This window comes from Stegostoma tigrinum, chromosome 12 (genome assembly GCF_030684315.1).
Source record: "Stegostoma tigrinum isolate sSteTig4 chromosome 12, sSteTig4.hap1, whole genome shotgun sequence".
NCBI lineage: Eukaryota > Metazoa > Chordata > Chondrichthyes > Orectolobiformes > Stegostomatidae > Stegostoma > Stegostoma tigrinum.
In genome coordinates, this window is record NC_081365.1 from 44,290,402 (window position 1) to 44,317,155 (window position 26,754).

Below are 26,754 nucleotides of genomic sequence, written 5' to 3' on the forward strand. Positions count from 1 at the left end.
AAAAAATGATCAGGAACGCGAATGGAATGTTGGCAATTATTTCAAGCAGGTTGTAGAGTAAGAGCAGAGAAGTCAGAGTCATACAGCATTGAAACCGGCCCTTCAGCCCACCATGTCTATGTCCACTAACAAACACCAAAATACACTAGTCCCGTCTACCTGCAATTGAACCATAGCTTCCAAAACCTATATGCTCTGGCATTTTAAATATTCATCCACATGCTTTTTAAATGTTGAGTGCTTGCCCCCATCAACCCCTCCAGCAGCGTGTTTCATATATTTACCGCCCTCTACGTGGGAAAAAAAACTTTTCCTCATCTTAAACCTCTCACTCCTAGCCTTAAACTTGTGCTGTCTAATCTTAGACACATCTACCATAGGGGAAGAGATTCTCATGATCTACTTTTTACAGTCAGAGCCCCTTAAGCCTCCTCTACCCAAGGAAAACAAACCCAATCTATCCAGTGTCTCATCATAATTGAGACATTAGTTTTGATCTTCTAATTTTCAAGAATGTTTCCTAACAATCAGAAAGTTGCACAGCACCATTATTCAGGGAGAGACAAGGAGAAGAATGCAAACTACGGGGCATTAGTCTGCAATATTGATGGCTGCACTGGTGTTGCCTCGTGCTCATGTGAGGAGCTTGAGCAGTTCATCAACTTCACCAACACCTTTGACCCCACCCTCAATTTCTGACACCTCTGTCCCCTTCTTGGACCTCTTTGCCTCCATCTCCGGAAACCGGCTCACCATTAGCATCCATTTCAAACTCACTGATTTCCAAGCTACCTTGACTTCAACTCTACTCACACCCATCCTGTAAAAATGCTATTTCATACTTTAAATTCCTCTACCTCCGCCACATTTCCTCCCAGGGTGAGGGCGTTTTACTCCAGGACATCCCAGATATCCTCCTAAATTAGGGATCAGAAATTGTCCTGTCGGTAGCTAAGGAATGGTCAACCGCAACTCCCTCAGCCCAACAGCAATAATGATACAATCCCCTCAGTTCTCACATACCACCCCACCAACCTTTGAATCCAACGCATCATTCTCCAACATTTCCGCCACCTACAGTCAGACCCCACCTCCAAAAGGATATTTCCTTCCCCACCCCTGTTGACTTTCTGCAGGGACTATTTATTCTGTGACTCCCTTGTCACCTCCATATTCCCCACCAATTTCACCACAACACACAATACCTTTCCTTGCCCCTGCAAGAGGTGCAACACCTGCCCTTACACTCCCCTGTCACATCCGTCCAAGGCCTCAAACAATCCTTCCAGGTGCAGCAGAGATTCACCTGCACCTCATCCAACCAGATCTGTTGTATCCGTTGCTGCTAATGTGGTCTCCTCTATATCAGTGAGATCAAATGGAGATTCAGGGACTGGTTTGCAGAGTACCTGTGCTCTGCATGCACCAACCAACTTGACCTTCCAGTTGTCAACCACTTTAATTCCTCTTCCCAGTTCCCTGGCGACATATTCATCCTCAGCTGCCTCTATTGTCAGAGTGAGGCCAAATGTAAACTGGAGGAATAACACCTGATATTTGGCCTTGGGAGCTTGCAGCCCAATGGCCTTCAAATTGGCTTCACCAGCTTCAAAATCCCTCCACCTCCAGCCATAACCCATGTCCAGCAACACCCCCACCCCCCCCAACTCCTCCTCACCTCCCTGACCTAACCTAACTTGTCCATCTTTCTACTTGTGTATCCACTTCATCCTTCCCACAGACCAATCACAATAACCTTCTACCTGCATCTCCCTATCACTGTCCCACACCCTACTCTTGCCCCAGCCCCACCCCTCCCTCTATTTATTTCTAGGTTCCCCTCCCCTTCCCAATCCCGACAAAGAGCTTTGGCTCAAAATGTTGACACTCTTGCTCCTGGGATGCTGTCAGACCTGCTGTGCTTTTCCGGCTTCACATCTATTGACTCTGGCATCTGTGGTCCTTACTGTCTCCAAGTGCTAGAATTATTTGTTAGAAATTTGGTAAAAGGGTATTTTTGTCGTAATTTCTCTTTGCTTAATCGTATTATGTATGACAAATCTTTAGAAGCTACATTCTCCAAAAGCTAGGATGCGTAAGGGAGAATCAGTGGGTGGATGTAGCACAACAGATTATGGCACATAATTAGGATTCAGGTCCATACATTAGCATGAATTTCTTATTAAATGGACAGAAAACAGAGTTAGAATGAATTTTTGAGTTGGCAGGCTGTAGCCAGTGATGTACTGCAAGATATAAGCTATTCACTACCTACATTGCATTCAGTCTGTCATTAAAGGCATTAGTGTATTTAGTTTGTTGAAATTTAGGTGATATAGTATGTGTTTAGATGGACCCAAAGAGGCTGCAGTGGAGTATAGATTGGTGATTATGAGTGCCTTATATATGGTGGGTGGTGTTTCCACGTGTGATGGTAGTATCGCTGTCACTGATCTGGCAAGTCTTGCAGAGGTTGCCATGGCAGGCTTGTGTGGTGTTGTAATTGATGTTGTCCTGAAGGCTGGGTACTTTGGTGCAAACGATGGTCTGTTTAAGGTTGACGGATGTTTGAAGGCGAGAAGTGTGGGCATAGGGATGATCTTGGTGAGATGTTCGTTGTCATCGCTTACATGTTAGGGAAGTGTTGAACAAAGTGCAAATAATCCCACTGTACTAGGCATGAGATGAAAACCATTGGAGGATGATGTTGGCTATTTCAGACACGAGAGAGGATGAGGGATATGGCAGCATCCTTCATTATTGAGGATGGATGTTCATTTTGACCTTGGTTAAGGCTACTTGGCTGCTGTACTAGAAACGATAATATGATTGGAGAGATTGATAAAATGATTGGAGTTCTAAGGTGACAACATTTTGTAAATTTTGAGAGGAAGAAAATCTTGGAGTTTAGTAGTTCGCAAGGTCAAAGAGGCCAAGATTATGTAATACCAGGAATAGGTTGTGTGCTTGAAAAGAGAACTACTTCGGTTTTTCGCCTCTTTGTCCCAAATTATAATCATAACACTTGTCACTTATGACATTCAATCATTTCAATGCCCTCCATTTTTTAGTTTTCCTCCCAACAACTTTGCTGTTCTTTGCAACTTAAGTGTAAATCACAAGTTTCCTTTAATTCAGCTGCTTGTTCAGAAGTCTCGCAGACAATAAAGTACTAAAACAATGATTTAAACTTTATTGCACATAGCGACCAAAATCAGACACCTCAAGTAAGCAAGTTACAAGATTGTGAGATAATGGGAACTGCAGATGCTGGAGATTCCAAGATAATAAAATGTGAGGCTGGATGAACACAGCAGGCCAAGCAGCATCTCAGGAGCACTCCTGAGATGCTGCTTGGCCTGCTGTGTTCATCCAGCCTCACATTTTATTACAAGATTGTGATCTGTCTCTGGATTTGTCCAGGGTTCAATCCTTGTGCAGTGTCCTTCTTCAATGTATTGCTGTTGAATTGTTCTCGTGTTGGATTCTGAGACAGTTTTCCTCTTTCAAGTTTGTGGTGTGACATTATGTTGATATTTTAGATTCTTACATTCGCAACATTGTTTATTCTTCTGGAGACTTCAAGTCTCTAGCTTGCTTTCTTATCAGTAGTAGTTCCCCTGTTCCTTGTTACATTTGAAGTTTGAAGCAGCTTGTCCTGCATGTAACCCCTTTACTTCAGGACATTCCTTCTGCAGGGAGTCTTAATTGCCCATTTGTCACAAGGCAGCAGGTTATCAAAGAATGTTACCTTCTGTCTTCCGGAAAACAGTTTGTTTATGCTGCTTTGACTCCTTTCCAAGGATGGTTGATGAGCGTGTTGTTTTTAATTCCTTTATAATAATTTCTCCCTGCTCCTTTCAAATTGATAAACAGTTTATTTCAGAAAGAGTAATTGCTGATTCTTTCAATTCTTTAAATTATTGAAGTTCTAAAGTGTTTAAATTATGGTTGTCTGCTGATCAAATGGTAATGTTTAACTTTTACATGTTGTAGGTGAAAAATTTAATAGTTTTGGATATGATTATAAAAAGATATAAAAGCAATGGAGAAGGCTGCAGCATATATTTGCTAGGAACTTACTAAGTGAGAGGTTTGGAGGCACTACAACAGCACACTCTCTTGAAGTTGGGATTTTTTTCAGTAGAGGTCAGAAGGTTAAGGAGTGACTGATTTAGTTTTTTGCAAATCAATCTGAGTTGTAGACATAAACTGAATAATGGCAAATTTATTTTTGCTGGTTTTAACATGACGGAGGGAAATCTAATTTTGATTATCATAAAAGATTATTTTAAAACAAAGGTATGCAAATAACCTTTTTAAAAGGACATTGGATATTTACTTTCAATATGTTAGATATTTACTATTACTCCTTTATAAATGGAGATTGGCAGGAACTTTTCTGCCTTAGCAGGAAAACATGCACAAAGTGATGTGGTTCAATGCTGTAGTATACTATGAAAATGAAATTCAGCTTAGAATCCAATTTACAGAGGTGAATGAATTCAGAATTTTTCTGATGATCACAGTCACCTGCAAAATGCTCAGTAGTTTTCTTGCATTGCAATATGAAGCACAGTATATCAGAATGCTACACTTCACTGTTGATTCCATCCCACAAGCTCAAGAACAGTGATGTTGCAAACCAGTGCTTTGCAAAATTTGTCTGGTACAGAGGTTGATCTGTTAAACTTTTCTTTCAAACCCTTTGGTAATTGGCAAATGTGTTTAAATTATAGTTGTCTGCTGATCAAGGACCTACAGAACCCAAGAAACCCAAGAGGACAGGAGAAATGTGTGCCTTTAATAAGGTCCTAGCACATTTGGTAGCTATGTGTGACTCAAACATGCCATTTATTGGACTTCGTTGTGAGGTAAGAAGCTTTGAAATTTTCTTAATGTCAAAATTTCACTCCGATAACACACCACTTTTGATCATTCGGTTTTCATTGAAAACTCTGTTTCTCCGGGGGATGGCCTAGTGGTATTATCGCTAGACTATTAATCCAGAGACCCAGGTAATATTCTGGGGGCCTGGGTTCAAATCCTGCCATGGTATTGGAATTTGAATTTTAAAGAAGAGTGATGACCATGAATTCATTGTTGATTGTCAGAAAAATCCATCAGGTTCACTAATGTCCTTTTAGGGAAGGAAACTGCTATCCTTACCTGGTCTGGCCTCCAGGTGACTCTGGAACCACAAGAATGTGGCTCACTCTTAACTCGTAGGGATCGGACAATAAATGGTGGCCTAATCAGCGATGCCCTCATCTCATGAATAAATAAAAAGAAAGGTGAGTCAGATCTAGTACCAGAGAAGAGACAGTGGCATAATGGTAATGTCTTTGGATAGAACCATAGAATCCCTACAGTGTGGATCCAGGCCATTCAGCCTACTGAGTCCACACCAACCCTCTGAAGAGCATCCTACCCTATCCCTGTAACCCTGCATTTCCCATGGCTAATCCATCTAATTTACTCATCCCTGGACACTATGGAACAATTTAGCGTGGCCAATCTGCCTAATCTTGGACTGTGGGAGGAAACGAGAACACCCAGAGGAAACCTGCACAGACACAGGGAGAATGTGCAAACTGTACACTGATAGTTGCCCAGGGGGAGAAATTGAACCCAGGTCCCTGGTGCTGTGAAGCAGCAGTGTCAAGCTCTGAGCTACTGTGCCATACTCCTAAGCCAAAGGCCCTGGCTAATTTTGTGGTGAAAATGGATCCATCACAATAACTAGTGGAATTTTAATTCATCTAGTAAGCATGGAATTTCAAACCTGTCTTGGTAATGGTGACTATGAAAATACCATTGATGTAAAAGCCTAAGAAGGAAGTCTGCCATTCATACCAGATCTGAGATTTAGGGAACAATTTACTCTAGATTCTTCAAAAAGCATTGATGTAAATGTTAGCTGACACCAAAGCTCGACTAAGTGTTTTTGGCAACTGGATTGTGCATAAGCAGGTTTTAATGACTAACTAATTCCAAGAAGGCATTTTCCAGCACTTATTGCTTATTCCTAATTGTTCAGAAGAAGATGGTGATGAGCTGCCCTTTGAATCTCTTGCAGTTTATTTTACTTGTAGTGACATTCACAGCGCTGTAAAGGAAGGGTTTTGATGGATTTTAATTTAGTGATAGGGAAAGAATGACAATGTACTTCCAAGTAACGATAATGTATGGCTTGGAGGGCAACCTGCAAATGATGGTGTTCCCCTGCATCTGCTACCCTTATATTCGAGGTAGTAGAGGATATGACTTCACAAGGTGCTGTTCGAGGAGTCTTGATGCAAGGCACCTTTTTGATGGTTTACATAGCTACTGTTATGTATCAGTAGTGAAGATTCAAGGTGATCAGGTGCCAGTCCAGCAAACTACTTTGATAGCCTCCCAAGGCTGCAATTGAACTGAGGTTTCTGATACTTTGAGGCAGCTGTGCTAACCACTGAGGCACCACATATCCCTGTTCTATCTTTTGCCAGTACCTTTACCTTAACAGCATGGACTCGTATCTTTCATTTGATTTATTGTTGTCACATGTACCAAGATACAGTAAGTGTTGTTTGCGTGCTTATGCAGGCAGATCCATACCACACAAAGTGCATGAGGGTAGCAGAACAGAATACAGAATACAGAATACAGTATTACAACCGTGGAGAAGGTGCAGAGAGACAGATAGAGGTCAATGTTAACATTTGAGACATTGTTCAAAAGTTTGTTACAGCAGGGAAGAAACTGTCCTTGAAGCTGTTTGTACGTTTATTCAATCTTCTATATCTTCCAAACATAAGAGGATGAGAGCATAACTGGGGTGGGAGGGGTCTATGATTACCTTGGTTGCTTATCCAAGACAGCAGGAAACATAGATAGTGTCAGTGGAGCCAAGCCTTGTGTATGTGATGGACTGGACTATGTTCACAACTCTGGTTTCTTGCGGTCTTGGGCAGAGCAGTTGCCATACTACACTGTGATGCGTTCAGATAGAATGCTGGTTTGGGGGGGATTTCAAGACTTAGGCTTTTATTTGAGGTAAAAGGAGAGATTTTAAAGGCATAAGGGGCAACTTTTTCATACAGGGTGGTTCATGTGTCAAATAAATTTCCTGAGAAATTGATGAATGTGGGCACAATGCAATGTTTAAAAGAGACTGAGGTAAGTACGTGAGTAGGAAAGGTTTGGAGAGATACAGAAGGGAGCAGGCAGGTGGAACTAGTTTAGTTTAGGATTATGCTCGGCATGGACTGGTTGGACTGAAGGATCTGTTTCCATGCTGTATAATTCACTGACTTCCAAGTTCACCACTATATCATCCTTTATAATGGACATTAAAAATCACATTTATCCACATTGTTTCCATATCGGTTTAGCCATTTTGTTTCACCCACCAGTCGAATCTAATTGTGAATATTGACATCATTTCCTCTATAGCTTGGAACCCAAGAAATGACTTTTACATTTTCACAACTCACATGCTTAATGTTCTGAAATGCTTTGAATTGTGTATTTTATCTTTCATGACTGGGCAAGGTCTTGTTGTTTTATGACATACGGGCATTCTGGCAAGCCAATATTTGTTGCCCATCCTTACTTGAATGTAATACATGAACTGAGTGGCCTGCTAGATCATTTCAATGATTGCAATGGGTCACCTGTACGTCAGACCAAGTAAGGATGGCAGATTTCCTTCATATTAATGAGCCAGGTAGATGATTTTAATGACAATTTCGTGATTTCATGACTCTCTATTGTGAGATTATCTTTTAATCTAAAGTTACTGATTGAATTTAAATACCCAGCTTCCATGTCGCAATTTGAATCCATAATCCTCGGATTCTGAATTGCTCGTTCAGTGACATTACCACAATGCAACTGCCACCTCCCAAAAGAACCTGAATCTACACTTTTCAATCTACAATTTTTTTTTTCTGAAAAAAAATCATAGTACAATTATTAAAGGGAAGAAACAAAGACCAAATGTTTCATGTACACCCTTGGCAATATGTCACTAATCCTGTGCTATATACCCTGGAAAGTCTGAATGTTCTTCCCACAGTGTAGACCTTAAGATTGTGCAGAGTTTAACTGAGATTTTACTGTGCCCAAGTACATTTCTATATCTAATGCTGAATAATGAAAAGTTCCTAACTTCAGTTTATTTAGGACCTAGAAAAATGTTTTTTAATTTTTATTGCAGCTATTTCAAAAACCTTGTATTTTAAGTGGCTGTGTTCTCTTAAAGCTTTCTGCGATGGAGATTCCTCACCAAGGAGTTCAAGTGGAAGGAGATGGCTGCAGTCATGCTATACGCATACTAAGGTAACTCTTGACCACTTTCCCATAAGTCATGAAATAAGGCCTACTTTACGATTTTATATTATTTTCATAATCATTTTCTTGATTATTGAACAGCTCTGTGAGACTTTCTAATACTCTTCGCCACAATGCAAAACCAATAACATGTTAAATACTGGTGAATTAAGTTGACTTCAATTGTTGAGAAATTTTTGGGTACAATGGTAAATTCTGAAAGTTGGGTTAATATTTCTTCACTGAGCCACATATGGTGTAAACTTCAAGCAAATGGAGTTAACTGTATTTTTACTTAAATGCAGCCGAATTTGAGTTTCAGCTTTCTGTATACATGATAACTAATTTCTTATTTGCTTGACTCTGCACCAAGCTTCTAAATTTTATATGCCAGCACACGTTAAACTTCAGAGGGTTTGTTCTCATTGCAAATTTATTAAGGTGCTAAGCCAAAGAGAGCTTTGTTTAAATATGCGGCAGTGTGCCTATTTGTGGGCCATTCCATTCTGTTCTCCTCGTCATTCAATCTTTCCTGCTACTTGTATATTTGTGGTATAACAGATAGCGTATTATCTTGCTGGGTATATTGAAATTTCTGCACACTTCTGAGAAACCAAGATATTTGGTTCTTGGAGTTTCCTGTTAGCAGCAATGCTGTGCATATTACCACTGACTGTGGGAATGATTAAATGATTACTTAACAAAACAACCCCAGTTGGAACTATGATGTCTTGGTGCAGGATTCTGGAAGGTTGGCGAAGAAGAGCAGTGAACATTATATGTCCACTCTTTTACAACTTTAATTGATGTATCCAGGTAAGTTTCTTAAGGTCTACGGTATTTCAACGGGGTAACCTGGTCTGGACATGATTTGAGGGCTGGTGGGAGGGGAGGTAATAATGGATTGGTTGAACTGTTAATCACCAAGTTACACCCGAGATCAACCAGTGTAACAATTCTTGGGTAAACCTCAAGATAACTGATGCTTGTCTATCTAAGTCACCGAAACTAGAATCGATATAAAAGACAGAGCACAGCAAATCAGCCCTTAAAAAAAGTACAAGCTTCCTGGGCAAAAACAGCATGCGAGCAAATCTGAACTTCCTCGTGTCTCAATATGCACCAACAAATTCAAGGCGTCGCCACTGTTGGTATCAAAATCTGGCCCAATTTGTCTAAACGTGGTAGGAGAACACTTCTTCTTGGAACAAATAGGCACAAATGATTAGAGTGGTATGGTAGTTCAGTAGTTAGCACTGCTGCCTCACGGCACCAGGGACCCAGGTTTGATTCTACCTTTGGAGTTTGCGCATTCTCCCTGTGTCTGCATGGGTTTCCTCCTACAGTCCAAAGATGTGCAGGCAAGTTGGGTTAGCCATTGATTCATTGGGCTGAATGGCCTCTTTCTGGACAGGGATTCTACAATTAAAAGAAGCAGCACAGTTTAATGAAGTTTTTATGTTGGAAAGAAGGGCAAACAACCAGGGTTCATTTCTGAAGTGATAAGTTGAAGTGCAGAGAAATTATGTTGCACTCCTGGAACATTTGACTGTGTTTAGAATGCTTCAAACAGTTCTGATCCCCATATTATCAATAGGATGTGGACATATTTGATAATGTACAAAAAAGATTGACTAGGTTGATGCTAGCATTTACAACTTTAAGGAGAAATTGAACAGATTGAGGGCACCTTTTTTTTAAATAAAATGATCTGATGGGTTTTGCAGAATTTTCAGGTGTTTGTGTGGCTAGTTAGAAAAGACTTTGGACTTATCAAGAAGGCAGAACGAGGACTATAAATATATAGAATGGTCTATAATAAAATCAGGAGGAAGATCTTTACCTGGAGTATTGTTAGAATATGAATGTGGTTGAAGTGACCTGCATAGATACATTTAGGGGACGGGTAGGAATAGATGTCGACCATTGGCAAAGTTCAAGGTAGACAGTCAACCGCCAATTCACTGTGGAAGGAATAGTTAACTAGTTTATTGGAGTTATTTTGAGTAATGCGGATAAAGTGGAACTGGTGGAAGTACTGTCCTCAGATTTTTTGAAGACATTTGCGAAAGTGGCATATCAAAGCTAATGGCGTAGGTGTAACATAGTGGAATGGATATTAAAACGGGACAGCTAACAGGAAGTGATGGGCATAATAAGGTCATTTTCTGGTTGGAAGCTGTAATGTGTGGCATACCATAGGGATCACTGCTGGGTTTTCAAGTTTTTACAATTTATGTAAATAAGTTGGAGGAAGAAACCAAAAGTGTAGTTGCAAAATTTATTGCCTACAAAGTTAGGTACAAAAGTAGATTTGAAGGGACATAAGATGGATGCAAAAGGATATAGATCGTTTAACTGAGTGGACAAAATTCTGACAGATGGAGTGTACTGTAAATCCCTGTTTGAAGTTGAATTAGTCAACATTCTTTTACTTCTGTGCCATTAACATGGCGATCATATATTTAAAATAGAGATAACAAGGTGGTAGAGCTGGATGAACACAGCAGGCCAAGCAGCGTCAGAGGAGCAGGAAAGCTGATGTTTTGGGCCTAGGCCCTTCTTCAGAAGGTATATTTAAAGTTGAGTTTCAGTTTAACATTGTTTGGTGGCCTGCCTTATCACTGACCTTTTCCCCATGTTTTCATTCCCGCACTCAATCCCCCTGACTTAACTTTGTTGCTGTCCCTACCCTCACTCTCTCTTCACCACCCCCATCCTCTTGTTCCTAACCTCTCCATTGTCTGTTGCCAACTGAACTGGTGCTTCCCATTTTGAAATTGTCTGGGATCCTCAGCTCCCCCTGGTGGCAGACGTTTGATGTAAATTGTATTGCCTGCAATGACCAGTGTCTGCCACTAGATGGAGGCTGAAAAACTGAAACTTCAGGTAAGTGTCATTTTAACATTTACAAAGTTTAAACTTGTATTGTGACCTATTATTTTAGAACTTGTTTTCTTTTAGAATATATTTTAGTTACTTATTAATCTAGACAATTAAGAATGCACATCATTTTAGCTTAATGTTTAAAAGCGACCTCAAAGTTGGAGAAACTCAGTAGGTCTGGCAGCATCTGTGGCAAGATAACAAGAATATCAAAGTTTCAGATCTGGTGTGACTTTTCTTTAGAGTCTACAGTGAATAGCCTTTGTTTCCCAGATTATACTTCATCTGCTAGTTTGTTGCCCAGTTGTTTTGATCAGTTTGTGTCCTCGGTTTGTACCCAACTAGTTTTATATCATCAGTAAATGTAAGTACAATACTCTTGGCCTCTTCATCTGTTATTATTATAAATTGTAAATGCTGAGACCCACACACTGATCCTTACCAAGCTCCAAGTCACAAACTGCCAAAATGAAGGCCCGGAGATAATAGGAAATGCAGACGCTGGAGAATCCAAGATAACAAAATGTAGACCAGGATGGTCACAGCAGGCCAAGCAGAAGGGGCTAGGCCCAAAACGTCAGTTTTTCTGCCCCTACGATGCTGCTTGCCCTTCTGTGTTCATCCAGCTCTACACTTTGTTATCTAAAATGAATGCCCACTCTTTGCTTCTTGTCTATTTACCAATTTTCTGCCCATATAAACATATTACCCCCTACTTCCATGAAAGTTTATAGTATATATTAAACTTCTTGTGTGATACTTTAAAACAGGGCTTTTGGAAATCCAGTGTTCTGCATTGTCTGGTTGCCCTTTTCTCTACTGTACTTGTTAGCAATATCTGATAAATTTCTCACACAATGTTTCAAAGAACAAAGAAAAACAGCACAGGAACAGGCCCTTCAGCCCTCCAAGCCTGCACCGATCAAGATCCTCTGTCTAACCTGTCATATATTTTCTAATGGTCTGTGTCCATTTGCTCCCTGCCCGTCCATGTACCTGTCCAAATATATCTTAAAAGACGCTAACGTGTCTGTGTCTACCACCTCTGCTGGCAATGCGTTCCAGGCACCCACCACCCTCTGTGTAAAGAACTTTCCACACATATCTCCCCTAAACTTTCCTCCTCTCACTTTGAACTCATGACCCCTAGCAATTGAGTCCTCCACTCTGGGGGAAAAAGCTTTTTGCTATCCACCCTGTCAATACCCCTCATGATTTTGTAGACCTCAATCAGGTCCCCCCTCAATCTCCGTCTTTCTAATGAAAATAATCCTGATCTACTCAACCTCTCTTCATAGCTAGCACCCTCCATACCAGGCAACTTCCTGGTGAACCTCCTCTGCACCCTCTCCAAAGTATCCACATCCTTTTTGTAATGTGGCGACCAGAACTGTACACAGTACTCCAAATGTGTCCCTTAGTTTTGCTGATATTAAATGCTTTATGTTCTAAACTCTTATTTGCCCATAGCTTATCCTCAATTCTGGGAAAGAATTTCTGTCTTCTACTGGAAAGACAGATGTAAAACACTTCGGCAGTGTATCTGACATTTCCTCATTTCCCATCAAAGTTTCTCCTCTCTCTGCCTGAAAATGATCTTTGTTTATTTTAATTGCACTTCTTAAAAAAAACTTGTCATGTTGCAATCTCTTTTGTTATTCTGGCTAGTTTATGCTCTTTTTCCCTCCTTTTTATCATGTAGTGGCCCCATTGCTAGCTCCTAAAACACTTCTAATTTTGAGGTTTACTATAAATTCTTCATCGTAGTATTATAGGAAAAGGTTTCTATTGACTATTTCCATAGTAACACAAAGACAGAACTTCCATGCTGCTGATTTTTTTTTTGTGCTGGGCTGTAGTTTTGCTGAATATTTTGAATGATTTATTTGTATGTTTCCTAATGTTTGTTTACTGCTGAACCCTTTAGATTATTTATCCACTTAACCATAGCCAGTTCTCCTTTTTGTGTAAATGAATTCAAAATTCTTGTTTCAAACAGAAGTGCATTACTTTGAAATGTAGAATGTAATTTACTTGCATTACCTCTTCCCATGGAATCCCCCCCTACAGTGTGAAAATGGTCCATTCAGCTCAACAAATCCACACCAACACTCTGAAGAGCACCCCACCCAGACTTAACTCACCTACCCTATCACTATAACCCTGCATTTCCCACAGCTAATCCACCTAATTTATACATCCTTGATACTATGCACAATTTAACATGGCCAACCCACCTAGCCTGTGCATCTTTGGGCTTCCTATGCTAAGGTCACGAATTCATCATCTCTTATAACATGATGGTAGATTTTAAAATTTCTATATTTTTCATTGATTACATCAAGTATTCTTTCAAAACTCTGCCAAAACTTTTTGGAAATTCCTCTTTTGGACTGCCTTTGCCAAGTTGGTCCAATCTATATGAAAATTGAAGTTCGCAATGATCCTCTGTCCAATGATATAACTACTGTCACAAGGCTCTTAACTGTTCCCATCAGCATGTTCTTATCCTTGTTATTTGTAATCTCCCTCCCATACAGATTCCGTTGCTTGGTCTTAGCCAATGTCCTCTCTTAATGCTGTCCTTATATCATCCTTTACTACCAGGGTTACTCCTGTTCCTTTGAGTTCTGTCTGTCTTATCAAAACTGTGGAAAATTTAGTTCCCAACTTTGATCACCTTGGAATCACATCTGTGTAATGATGATGAGATGTAAAGCATTTGTTTTTATCTATGTCGTGAGTCAATTTATCTTGCACTGAACACTTTAAAGATTCAACAACAAAGAGTTGTTTCATTTTACTTTTTTGATGTAGTTACTTGCATGGACCTATTTGCTGTTGTAATATTACCATTAAACTCTGTCCATTCATGTCACATTGCTTGTCTTTGCCAATATTGCTACACTGTATTATTGTTTCAACTTTAGATTTCTAAATTTCTTTTTACCTAAACACCTCCCCAACTCCTTGTGTTTATTTTAAAGTCCTGTTGACAGCCCAATTTATGTGATTACCTATGATCCCAGGCAGGTATAAGTACGGTCCATTCCCATGGATAAGCTCCTGAGTACTGGGGCCAGTGGCACAAGTGTCAAAATCTCCTCTTGTGCACCACTTTTTGAATCTCACACAAATTTTCTGATCAGTTTGAGATTATATCAGATAACAGTCCATAGATCATTACATTTGAGATTGGCATTTCAGTTTGTACCCTGATTTCTCTAAATTTCTCAGCAGAACATTATTCCTAGTCTGAATTATTGTTATTGGTCCTATGTAGACCAGAACAATTATCCTCCACATCCCTCTCCAAGTTCTTCTTCAGCCACAAGATGATGTTCTTCATCCTGGAAATAGTCAGGCAACACATATTGTGGGACTCGTGGTCATAGCAGCATCAAACAGTATGTATCTCCGGACTACACTGTTGCCTATCATTAGTACCATATTCCTTTCGTTTCTCCTACCTGAATTGTTTCAGCACCATGGTACTGTGGTCAAGTTGCTCATCCTCCCTAGATTTGGTGTTGTTATGAGGTCTTTTTTTTTCCTATTGGTCAAAATCAAGGGCTAATGTTCCTCCAATGCCATATGCTGGATCCCCATCTGGTTGACTCACAGTCACGCCCTCTTACCCCTGATAATTATCTAGTTCTGAAGTTTTGCTGAACCTAGTGGTGTGACTGACTTGCACAACTAAGTTTCCAGGTAACGGTGTTCCCTGGTGCCTCCTGCGTCTGTAGTTTACACTCCGGTTTAACAGTCCAGACCTGAAGCTGCTCAAGCTGTAGACGCTGGCTGCCTATGTATTTGCCAGCGATGGCTGTGCATTACACAACCTCCCAATCTGCACATCAGCTGTTTTGTAGAGGTGATTGAACCCCAATGATTTACTGGATACTTTACTAAATTAGTAAATAGTTATTTTAACAGATAGAAGGTTAAAGTCTCTGAATGTTCAGCCAAACAGACAGCATTCAGAGGTGAAGAAGTTTTAGTATAGAACATAGAAATATGGAACAGTACAGGCCCTTTGGCCCACGATTTTGTGCCGACCTATTATCCTACTTGTAAGATCAACCTAACCTGCATATCCTTCATTTTACGATCATCCATGTGCCCATCCAAGAGTCGCTTAAATGCCCCTAAGGTATCTGACTCCACTACCACTGCTGGAAGCTCATTCCACATGTCTACTACTCTCTCTGTAAAGAACTTACCTCTGACATCTCCCTAATACATTCCTCCAATCACCTTAAAATTATGCCGCCTTGTGATCGTCATTTCTGCCCTGGAAAGAAGTCTTTAGCTGTCCACTCTACCTATGTCTGTCATCATCCTATACACTTCTAATTAGTCATCTCATCGTTCTTCAGTTAATCCCATTTACCTGCACTTGGTCCATTGCCTGTCATGCCCTGGCATTTTAAGTACTCATCCAGATGCTTCTTAGATGTTGCAAGAGTACTTTGCTCCACCACCATCTCAGGCAGCACATTCGATACATCCACCACTTACTCCTAACCTTAAACCTATACTTTCTGATCTAAGACACGTGTGGTTCATAGCCTACCATTTGACAGCTGTGGTTTGTCAAAGGAACTTGTTAGTGACTTCTCATGTTATCCATTCTTTCACGATTGCTGGTGGATCTTCATGAAGAATGTTGCCGCATGTGGGTCACTAGTATTGAAGGCAGGTGATAGTTGGGTTGAACAGGTCACCTGGGGATCGTAAATGGGATGCTGCATGGATGGTTTCAGCAATCCTGGATATAAAGCAAAATAATAAAAACATATATCCTTTTATTCATGGTATTAAATACCTGACTTAGTACTAGGATCTCAAAGCACCATATATATTGTTTCCCACTCTATGCACTAGCAAACATTCTATTTTGTAGAGAGCTTGTGATTCTCGTTTTCTGGAACTGCTAAGACAGTTTCTGACTACAATATTTAATATTTACTTATTCAAGTAACCACTTTCAGTTGATAGAAACTGCCTGGCAGTTGGAGTTAACTAGCTTGTAGATAACATAAATTTTTTGAAGGATGATCCCAACCCAAAACATCAATTTTCCTGCTCCTCTGATGCTGCCTGGCCTGCTGTGTTCCCCCCCAGCTCTACATGTGTTATCTCTGACTCCAGCATCTGCAGTTCCTATTATCTCTCTTAATTAGCTTGTAGTTCCTTTTGCAGTTTTAAAGTTGAGCCAGATCTTAACTATTAATCTGAATTATAGTTGGTAAAATATTTACTGAAATCCTAATTGGACCGAGTTCCAGAACTAGCATTTGGTTTGTACAGCACTCTATGCTTCCCCCAGAATAAGCTAGATAAACACAAGAGAGAAGGGAAAAGGAAGGTGTGTTGTTGAAATTGGAAAAATAATTGGAGAAGACTGTTGTATAGCATTAAATGGTCTGGATAAGCTGGTCGTAAGATATTAATGCATTGTAATTATTATGAGATCGACTGTCTAAAAGCATGTCTCTACTCCTTGGCAATGAAACACAATTAATATTATCTTACTAACTTTTTTCTCATAAGAGTAGCTTAGAAGTTGTTAAGTTGATGCTGAACTTTAAACTTTGGGATCTTAAGTTGGGAATCCAGCTTTTGACTTTTAGAATTTAATGTCTTTTTTAAAAAAAAGCTTGGATAAAAATCCTTGCCCCTTCACTTTTTTAACTCTTCATATCCAGGTCATTGAGTCACACAGCATGGAAACAACCCCTTCGGACCAACCAGTCCACACTAACCTCGTTCACAAACTGAACTAGTCTTACCTGCCTGCGCTTGACCAATTCCCTCTAAACCTTTCAGAACTTCGTTCTAAACAAATGGTTTTTCTTTTTCCATAGGATTCCTCTATCAACAAGCGTCAGCGAGGAGACACAGAAGGCCTTAGATCGATCTTTGCTGGATTGCACTTTCCGATTGCAGGGAAGGAATAATCGGACCTGGGTGGCAGAATTGGTATTTGCCAATTGCCCTCTGAATAGTACTTCTGCCAAAGAGCAAGGTTGGATAATATACATGTTTAAAACTGACACATCTGTGTAGCTTTCAAAACTTTTAAATTTTAGATTGTCTTTGTTAAGAATGTCAGCATGAAGAATGAAATAGAAAGTTAATAGATAATGTATGTTTGCTGAGGATTTCAGGTTACCCTATTCCATGGCATGGAAACTAGGTAGTTTGCTTCTTAAGATGAAAGTGTTAAGGCACGTGGCAGCTGTAATGGCAACTCAGTCACCATTTTATTCATTCACGGGATGTGGGCTTTGCCAGCTGGGCCAGCATTTATAGTCCGTGAGAAGGTGGTGGTCAGCTGTTGTCCTAAACTGCTGAAGACTATTTGGTGTCAGTAGACCCACAATGCCAATAAGAACCGAGTTCCAGGATTATGACCAAGCAACATTGAAGGAACTACAATATATTTCCAATCCACTACGCTAACTGGATTGGAGGTGAATTTGCACGTGGTGGTCCCATTCTAATGTATTTGCTGTGGTTGTGCTTCGAGATGGTGGTAGTCGTCAGATCGGAAGGTGCTGTTTCAGGAGCCTGAGTTTTTGCTGTGCATCTTGAAGACCCACACTACTGCTATGTGTAACTGGTCGGGGAGTGATTGGCAATGCATCCACAACAATCAAGCAGGCAGTTAGGAATGGGCAATAAACATAGGCCAAGCCAGCAGTACGCTCATCCTGTAAACAAATAAGTTGGGTAAATAAACTTAGTGAACAACTATTTTAAGTCATCATAGTGTATAAGTATTCTGTGTTACATATGTTGAAGTCTTATCAGAGGAAAGGTTATTGCAATATATTCTTAATATTTATTGTCTTATGACCTGAATGTGAAGAATCAAACAAATGAAGGGGCAAGCATTTTTATCCCAAATTTTTAAAAAATATTACATCTTCAAAATCAAAGGCTAGACTGCCATCTTAAGATCCCAAAGTTTAAATTCCAGCATCAATTTATGTTGGAGTTCAAAATGTAAAATATTAATTCAGGATGCTTTAGCTGCTGCGCACACAACTACACTAATGAAAAACAATTTTACCTTGAATTCCAAAACATCTCTTGACAGCATATGGAATATTTTATTCCAAAGCACTGCCGAATTGTGTTCCGATATATGTACTTTTGTTTGCAAGAAATGTAAAATATTTATTAACAGCTAAACTGAAATTTTCAAAAGAAGTAAATTGGAATTGAATGTACATTCTTTTTACTTAGATTGACATTTACTGTCTTTTAAAAGCCCCATTAAGAAAATAGAATAAGTTTTTATTTGCAAACTTAACTTTGGGAACCTTCAACATAAATCTACAGCACCCCCACAGAGTAGGGGTTGTATTTTGTGTGATATTTTCTCAGTGTACCTACAACCTGAGTCTGTGGTTCTGCTCAAGCTGACACCAAAGTGATGAGGAGTATGGTTTTATCCAAAATCAGATTTAAACTTCTCAAATCCAGTAATGGTAAAAAAAACTGAAACCCTTTGCACCAAAACTGAACCTGTCAAAGCACCAAAAGTGGCATTTTATGGGTCACAACCAGTTTTGGTATTGAATTAAATTTTATGTGCAGACAATGAATATGAGCATCAATTGTTGCAATCAAATTATTAAAAAGGTATGTAACCAATATCTTGAGTCTTTGTGGATCTAAAATCATTGTGCCTTTTGATAAACTACAGTCCGAATATGTTCAATTATAACGTGCAGTATATCAAGTGAGACCATAAGATGTATGAGCAGAAACAGGTCATTCAGCCCATCAAGCCTAACTATGCTTTGTATAGTTCTGAAAAAGCTTCCCTACTTTTATGCTTCTTTCCTTTTGAAATAAAGGCCAGCATTCCATTTCCTTTGTACTCATTCACGGGGTGTGGACATTGCTGGCTGGACCAAAATTTATTGTCTATTCCTAGTTGCTCTTGAAAAGGTGAGCTGCATCCTTGAACTACTGCCATTTTTAGTAAGTGAACCCGCAGTGCTGTTAGAACGGGAGTTTCCTGTTGCATGTTGAGCTTCTATGTTAATATTAATAAGACTCTTTTCATATCGGATATGAAAATTTGGTAGTTCATGATAAAAAGAATTCAAATAGATTTGTCTGTCGTTTCCACTTTTTTCCCAGGGTCAACACGTCATGTCTATCTGCCTTATGAAAGTTTATTATCAGAGCCTGTTGGAGGTCGAAAGGTGGTTGAAGCATTCCTGAATGATTTGAATAGCATAGCTAAACTCTATGACTGCGTTCTAGATTTTGCTCGTTCCTTGCCAGGTATGAATTATGACTTGAAATCTTTTATTTCTTATGAGACAACAGAGAGACAGGAAATAATCTAGTGACATTTCATGTTCCAGAAATACCACCCCATCTTAATCATTTCTCGGAGATACGTCTCTATAATTATCGTAAACTTGTCATATGCTATGGAGCCCCTAAAGGCAGCTCGGTAAGCAGAAATCAGTTCATTTCCTTTCATTATCTGTAAGGTATGTATATAGTTTAACAGGCTACAAGTAAACAAAAATTTTAAACTTCGAAAATTTAAGATGATCCATATGAAACAGTGGTTCATGTCTTTCTAAAAGGCTTTTTTAAAATATTTCAGATAACAATCCAGTGGAATTCCACTCACCAGCGTTTCCACATTTCATTAGGAACAGTCGGGCCGAATTCTGGCTGCAGTAACTGCCATAACATCATACTACATCAACTTCAAGAAATGTTCAACAAGTCACCAAATGTTGTTCAGTTGCTACAGGTACTTCCATAAATTAGTTTTTAATAAAATCTTGGTGAGATATTATGTTTCCAATTTTTATGTGAATTCTAGAATTATTTTGCAGAATTTATATATTTGCACAACCATGCAAAGTGCAGAGAATTAATTAGGTTATTGCAGCCTATGTGAACCACTGGGCGTTGATTGATGCTCATCACTTAACCTTGTCAGACCTAACACTTAAATAATAGTTGCTGTGTTTTATGCTCAAGTAGGTGTACAGTAAGGACAAAATAAATTTTGAATGTTGGGGTAATAGGTTGTGGATTTTTCCCAGTTGTAGCCATTATGAATTCTAATGTGGGGCAAAGCCAAAGATTTCTATGGAGACAGTAAATTGTCCACTTTTAAATACGTCTCCATTGCCTCATATATCTGTTGCCCAAAGCCTGAGGTTAGCTTGTAAAGATGAAAATGCCACTTTAAAAGTGTTAATATTTTTGTGCAACTTTGAAACCCTGTTTTGGTCATTTTGTGTTGAGGATTGTCATGGAAGTGCCAGTTGCAACTGAAATGTTCTTATGTTTCCCTCCCAAGCATGACTTTCCTGGTCCTTTGCTCTAGAGGCTACATGTTCTCCTAATGTTGAATAGAGTTGTTGGACTGGTCTGAGGAAAAGTTTGTTGGTGATTTCTGTGTGGACGTTTAAACAATTTCACCCTAGTTTAATGGATAAGCGGGGGAGCTAATTAATTTAGTACAGTGTTTGCCACGTGATTATTTTTGTCTGTAGTTTTTTGGATTGGGGGTTTAATCATCAGTTGCACACGAGCCGCTCAAACATAATCTCTTGGAATGCATCAATAGCTTTTCAACAGTAATAGTCTTAAAAATACCTGGCAACTTATTCTGTTTTGTAATCAGTTCTGTCTACTTTAGATTGTAGACTTTTTTTTAAACATTATTTGGTTTCAGTGACTTTTGCGGCGTCTCCATCCCAGACTCTGTTTCCTTGGAATGTCTCACATGCTCTTGTCAACTTTTGCTTTTAGATGCTGATGTGCCATAATCGTCACTATGTCCATCTTCCTTATTTTTACATGCCATATAACCACTATCAAAGCCCAGAGTTTAAAAACCAGGAGGGAAAACACACCGATGCTTCATTGCAGGCTGCACTGATGATGTTACCCAGCAGGGTAACGAAACCTCTGTGGAACAACGAACCAGCTCGGCGAGTCAACCAACCACGACACCCACAATCTGAGCTACAAATCTACTCCAAAACCTTAGAAACCCACATTGCTCTTAACTGCCCTCTATTTCTGAATGCAGTGGTGTTTAAAAAATGATTTTCTGATATCCCTAAAATTTATTTTCATATTCCATTTTATTGCAGCTCCTAAAATCTACTTTATCACTGTAGTTTTTTTTATATCTTTCTATGTCACCAGGCTTTCTTTTTTAAACACTTCTGGCTACTTTCACTTTTTGTTTTATTTCTTCCATTGTCCTCTCTGCCAGTCACTACTGTTTGTTTTTCTATGGCAAGTGGAGCTTTATTCTCGCTGGTGTTTTCAGAATTGTAGCATTTTCCGTCGTTGGAACCTTGGAGATTCACAAACCAAGCCCGTTCTTCATCAGCCAAACTTTTACTGAACTGATTCGTAACTGTTGCTGAACTCTAAGCTTTGATTGCCCCATTGTATTTTTGTGACTCTGCAAGAAAAGTGTCTATTTTATGCATGTTATTGCTACATTATTACATTTTTGGAAGTTGAATTGCGCAAAGATTAGCGAGGAATACTGCATTCAATTCTGGTCTAGCTGCTACAGGAAAAATGTTGTTAAACTTGAAACATTGCAGGGAAGATTTATTAGGATGTTGCCAGGGTTTGGAGGGTTTGAGCTATGGGGAGAGGCTGAATAGGCTGGGGCAATTTTACCTGGAGCGTTGGAGACTGAGGAGTGACCCTCTATACAGGTTTATAAAATCGTAATTGGCCTAGATAGGATGAATAGCTAAGGTCTTTTTCCCAGGGCAGTGGAGTCCAAAACTAGACGGCATAGGTTTGAGGTGAGAGGAGAAAGAGATTGTAAAGGCATCTAAGGGACACCTTTTTCATGCAGAGGGTGGTGTGTGTATGGCTCGAGCTGCCGGAGGAAGTGGTGGAGGCTGGTACAATTACAACATTTAAAAGGCATCTGGATGGGAATATGAATAGGAAGGCTTTAGAGGGATATAGGCCAAATGCTGACAAATCGCACTAGATTAGTTTAAGATATCGGGTCGAATTGGACTGAAAGCTCTTTCTGTGCTGTACAACTCTGACTCTGTGTAATGTTAGATGAATGGGAAAGGGAGAGGAGCAATTTTTGGAATCTGTTCAGGCAAACTCTGTTGATCAGTAAGTTCTCAATTCAACTTGGAAGGTGCGTTACTGGATTTGATGCAATATATCTAGTATATAACATGTAAATTCATATCTTGAGTACTGTATAGTGTTCCTTATCTTATTTCAAGAAATACATAAATGCTTTGGGAAATCAATTTGAAAAGTTTTACTAGACTAATACCTGGAATGGATGGGTTGCTTTATGAGGAAAAGTTGGACAAGCTAGGCTTGTATCTGTTGGAGTTTAGAAAAAGACAGTTTGATTCAAACTCAAGGTCTTAAGAAAATGTATTCAGAAAGGATATCTCCTTTTGTAGAACGTTCTAGAACTAGATATGTCTGTGTTAAAAATATGGGACTACCCATTTGAGACGGAAAGAGAACTCTTTTCTTATAGGTTTATAGATCACTCGTACACTGTTTCTTTCTTGAAAGTTAGTGTAAGTTGAGTATTTTAATATTTTTAATGTTACATTGTATAGTTTCTTGATAAGCAAGATATTGAAAGGTATTAGGCAATGTGGTGTAATCAGAACAGCTGTGATCTTGTTGAATGGTGGAGAAAGCCTGAAGTGTGGAGTGACCATCTGCTTTTCATTCATATGTTCAAGTGGAAAGAAGTTGAGATGGGATGTGAAGAAAATTGTCTAAGAAAAAATCTGAGAAAGGCATCATAGTTAAATTTTTTAAAACAAGTTTGAACAAAATGTAAACAGGGAGTTGATATTAATAGATGAGGTGGGCCTGTTCGAGGTAAAGATGGTGAAACCTGATGGGAAGAGTAGAATAAAGCTAAATTACTTAATAACTGCTTTGTATCATTGTTTTTTAAGGGCTAGAATGCCAACAGAATATTTATAGAAGGTGGAGTTCATCGGGAGGAGGTGAAAATTGAGAGAACATATCAGAAAGCATGACTGTGTTTAAAATTAAGATGTAATCTCTCCGATAGCTTATTTCCAGGTTGCTCAATGAAGTGGCTGTTAAGTTAGCAGAAAGGCTTGTCATCATCTTTCAATATTATTCAGATAAAGAGATCTACCAGAGAATGGGAAGATGACAAATGTGACACCCTCGCTCAATATTGAGTATGAGGGCATTCCTAGTTAGTGCAGGTTACTCACTTTAACTTCAGTGGTAGTAATGTTCTGAAAATAATAAGCAATGGAGAAAAGAGCAGATACTTTGAACAGTTGCATTAATTAAGGAAGACAAGTGTTTACAAAAAGTAGATCATACTTAACTGATTTAAATTTTTGCTTTTACAACAGAGGATTGAAGAAGGGGTTTTAAAAGTGTTGACAAACCATTGGAATTGACTTGGATTTTCTTGACCCTGTATCAATAATTTGGAGTGTCTTTTCATTGATTTCACCAAGTATGATACAGTAATGCCTTAAATTGAAATGTCAATGAAGATGAGCTGCTCCAACCTGTCTTGCACCCCATATTTCACTTGTATGTGTAAATCGATCAATCAAAGTTCCTTATAAATTTTTTTTAAGAACACTTTAAACTTCATATCCAGTTTTATTTTGCCTATTTTTCTTAGAATCATAGAATTTTACAGTATAGAAAGTGGCCATTTTACCTGTTGTATCTGTAGCAGCTCCTGGAAGAGCTCCCAGCTTGTCCCATTTTCCAGCCCTGTTTCCGTAAGCGTTTAAATTAATCACTTTTAAATATATATCCAGCTCTCTCTTGCAACTTCCGAGGGAGCCTGCACCGCTCTCACAGACATTGCATTCCAAATCCTAAGAAATCTGAGTAAAAAAACTTTCTCCTCATCTCACTCCTAGTTCTCTTGGTGATAATCTTGGCACCCCTAGTCACTGACATAACAATACATGGAGATTAGAATATCATTCTTTCCCCTGTCAAAATTATTCTTAATTTTTGAACACCTCAATAAGGTCACCTCTTAATCTTCTCTGCTCCAAGGGGAATAACCCCAGTTTTTCTATTTTCTTTTCTTGTATCTGAAATCCCTCATTCCTGTTATCATTCTGGTAAATTTCCTTTGAACTCTCTCCAGGGCTATAACATCCTTCCTTAAATAAGGTGCCCCAAACTGAACATGATACTCAAAATATGATCTGACTAATGATTTGTGGAGGTATAACTTTTATACTCAGTGCAAAGGATCTTGTAGGCCTTTCGCACAACTGTTCAACTTGCCTGACCATCTTCATTGAAATATGCACGTGAACCCCAAGGTTCCCCTGCTCATTTACTCCCCTCAAAGTTATAATATTGAGCCTGTATCATCTCGCCATGTTTCTTCTACCAAAATGCATTACCTCACGTTTCTCTGCATTTAATTTCATATGCCCATTTGGTCAATTTATCAGTGTCCCTTTTTGAAGTCACTCAGCATCAGCCTCACAATTCATTGTTCTCCTAGTTTAGTATCATCTACAAATTTAGAAGGGAGTGGTCTAATTCAATTAAAGCTGTCTGCTTCTGTTTTACATTCTGGTATCGGTTCTGTTTACTGTGTTGTTTCTTTGCAAGTAAACCAAACACATTTCTCAGTACCATTTACTGCAGGGATGATTGCAGAGTCAACATGGTTGCAAACTCTTTCTTGGAATTTTCCCAATTCTAATGAATGTGGAATTTGATGAATTAAGGTCATGAGGTCCACTTAGCTAGCTTCAACCTGCTTGACGACTAATCTAGTACTCATTTTGGTTACTGAATCATTGAAAAAAATGTGCGGTATACTTCAAATTTGCTTTACTATTTGAATTCATCAGTATCATATAATAATTAATTTGACGTGGGGATAATCTGGGGATATCATGTTCAGGAATAATTGAATGAAAATAATTTTGTTTATGATTTTGTTGATTATGGACAAGTTTATTTGGATTTCGGATAACCAGGCTCTGTAAATTACTGCTAGAACCTTCCTAGTCTATATGTCTCGCTGACTAGTATAAAATACAGCTGTATGTTATGTTTGTGTGTGCATATAAGCTGTTCAAATTCTACATTTAACCCATTTAGAATAAAAACAATTTTGTATATTTTTCCATAGATATTGTACGACACACAAGCACCACTGAATGCTATTAATAAACTCCCAACCGTGCCAATGTTGGGTCTCACGCATCGAACGAATACTGCTTATCAGTGCTTTTCAATACTACCCCAGTCACCCACACACATCAGGCTTGCTTTTCGTAACATGTACTGCATTGACATATACTGTCGAAGCCGAGGTGTTGTGGCTATTCGTGATGGTGCTTACAGTCTTTTTGACAACAGTAAGATCGTGGAGGGATTTCATCCAGCTCCAGGCTTAAAGGTCTGTAATTAATTGCCATATAGAAGTTATTGGTGTAATTCTTCGGAAATATTTAGTCGGATCGCATAAAACTACTGATTTTTAAAATAACATCATTTTACAAAACTTGTAGGTCTCTTGTGGTGCGGTAGTTGTGTTCCTACCTCTGGGCCAAGAGGCTGTGGTCCACATCCGACCTACTTCAGAAATGTATAATAACATCTCTGAACTGGTTGTTTAGAAAATATCTGATCGCATACTCATGTCTATGTAATGCAATAGAATTTGAGAAAAAAAATTCCAACACAAAGGGTTGAATTACTTCTAAAGTACACTAATTTATGCAAACCAAAGTAGGCAGTGTGTTTTTGTTAGAATATCACTGATAATATTGGGGCTAAAAATCATTTGATATGAAGTGGCAAGTAATTCTAGGGCAAATTTTAAAAATTAAATTTGCTTATCTATTGTATATTTACAAATGGAGTACTTAGACATTTTAATCGTCTTTTTAATTGAACCTAAACCCAAAGGACCTATAGCTTACCAGAAATACAGAGCAACCAGTGCACAATGCGATTTTCCAGGATTTTGGAAATCTACGTGAACTTTGTTGCCATATCAGTTGTGGCTCTGTTTTTAAGAAGTTGCATATTACTCAAATAAACTTGGAGTAAAATGGAGAATTCTTTAGAAATAAAAATCATTCACTCCAAATGTACCTTCTTCCTGAAACATCCAGTTGTTGCGGATGAGTGATATTACACAACATTGTTCCTCTTGATCAGCAGTATAGAATGGCATTGACAGAAACCTTGAAGCATGTCTTCTGCAGGCTATCTTTGAGGGAGGGATGAGATGGGAAATAAAAATCCAATTTCACAGACTTATAAAGGTTAGTTATAATGCCACAAGCTGTTCTAATTGTCATAAAATCAGTGACATCCAAAACTTGGATTAGATCCTTGACCATGTAACAAGGAATTCAAGATGAAAATAACCGGACAATTTATAGCTGATTTTGTGTCTACTATGTTCAATCTTGGATTAAAGAGCTTTGCATTTGTTTTCATTACACCCTTTTTATGGAAGGCAAATTCCTCAAT

General features: G+C 38.9%; 1 protein-coding gene across 1 annotated transcript in view; it reads left to right on the plus strand.

The window, feature by feature from the left end:
* Positions 1-26,754, plus strand: part of med14 (mediator complex subunit 14) — a 108,615-nt gene that overhangs the window by 51,645 nt on the left and 30,216 nt on the right. Inside the window, exons 15-21 of the mRNA XM_048540547.2 lie at positions 4,740-4,874; positions 8,249-8,325; positions 17,073-17,233; positions 19,366-19,512; positions 19,596-19,687; positions 19,847-19,999; positions 25,400-25,669. Of these exons, the coding sequence (XP_048396504.1) occupies positions 4,740-4,874; positions 8,249-8,325; positions 17,073-17,233; positions 19,366-19,512; positions 19,596-19,687; positions 19,847-19,999; positions 25,400-25,669 (1,035 nt within the window). The remainder of the gene's footprint in view (positions 1-4,739; positions 4,875-8,248; positions 8,326-17,072; positions 17,234-19,365; positions 19,513-19,595; positions 19,688-19,846; positions 20,000-25,399; positions 25,670-26,754) is intronic.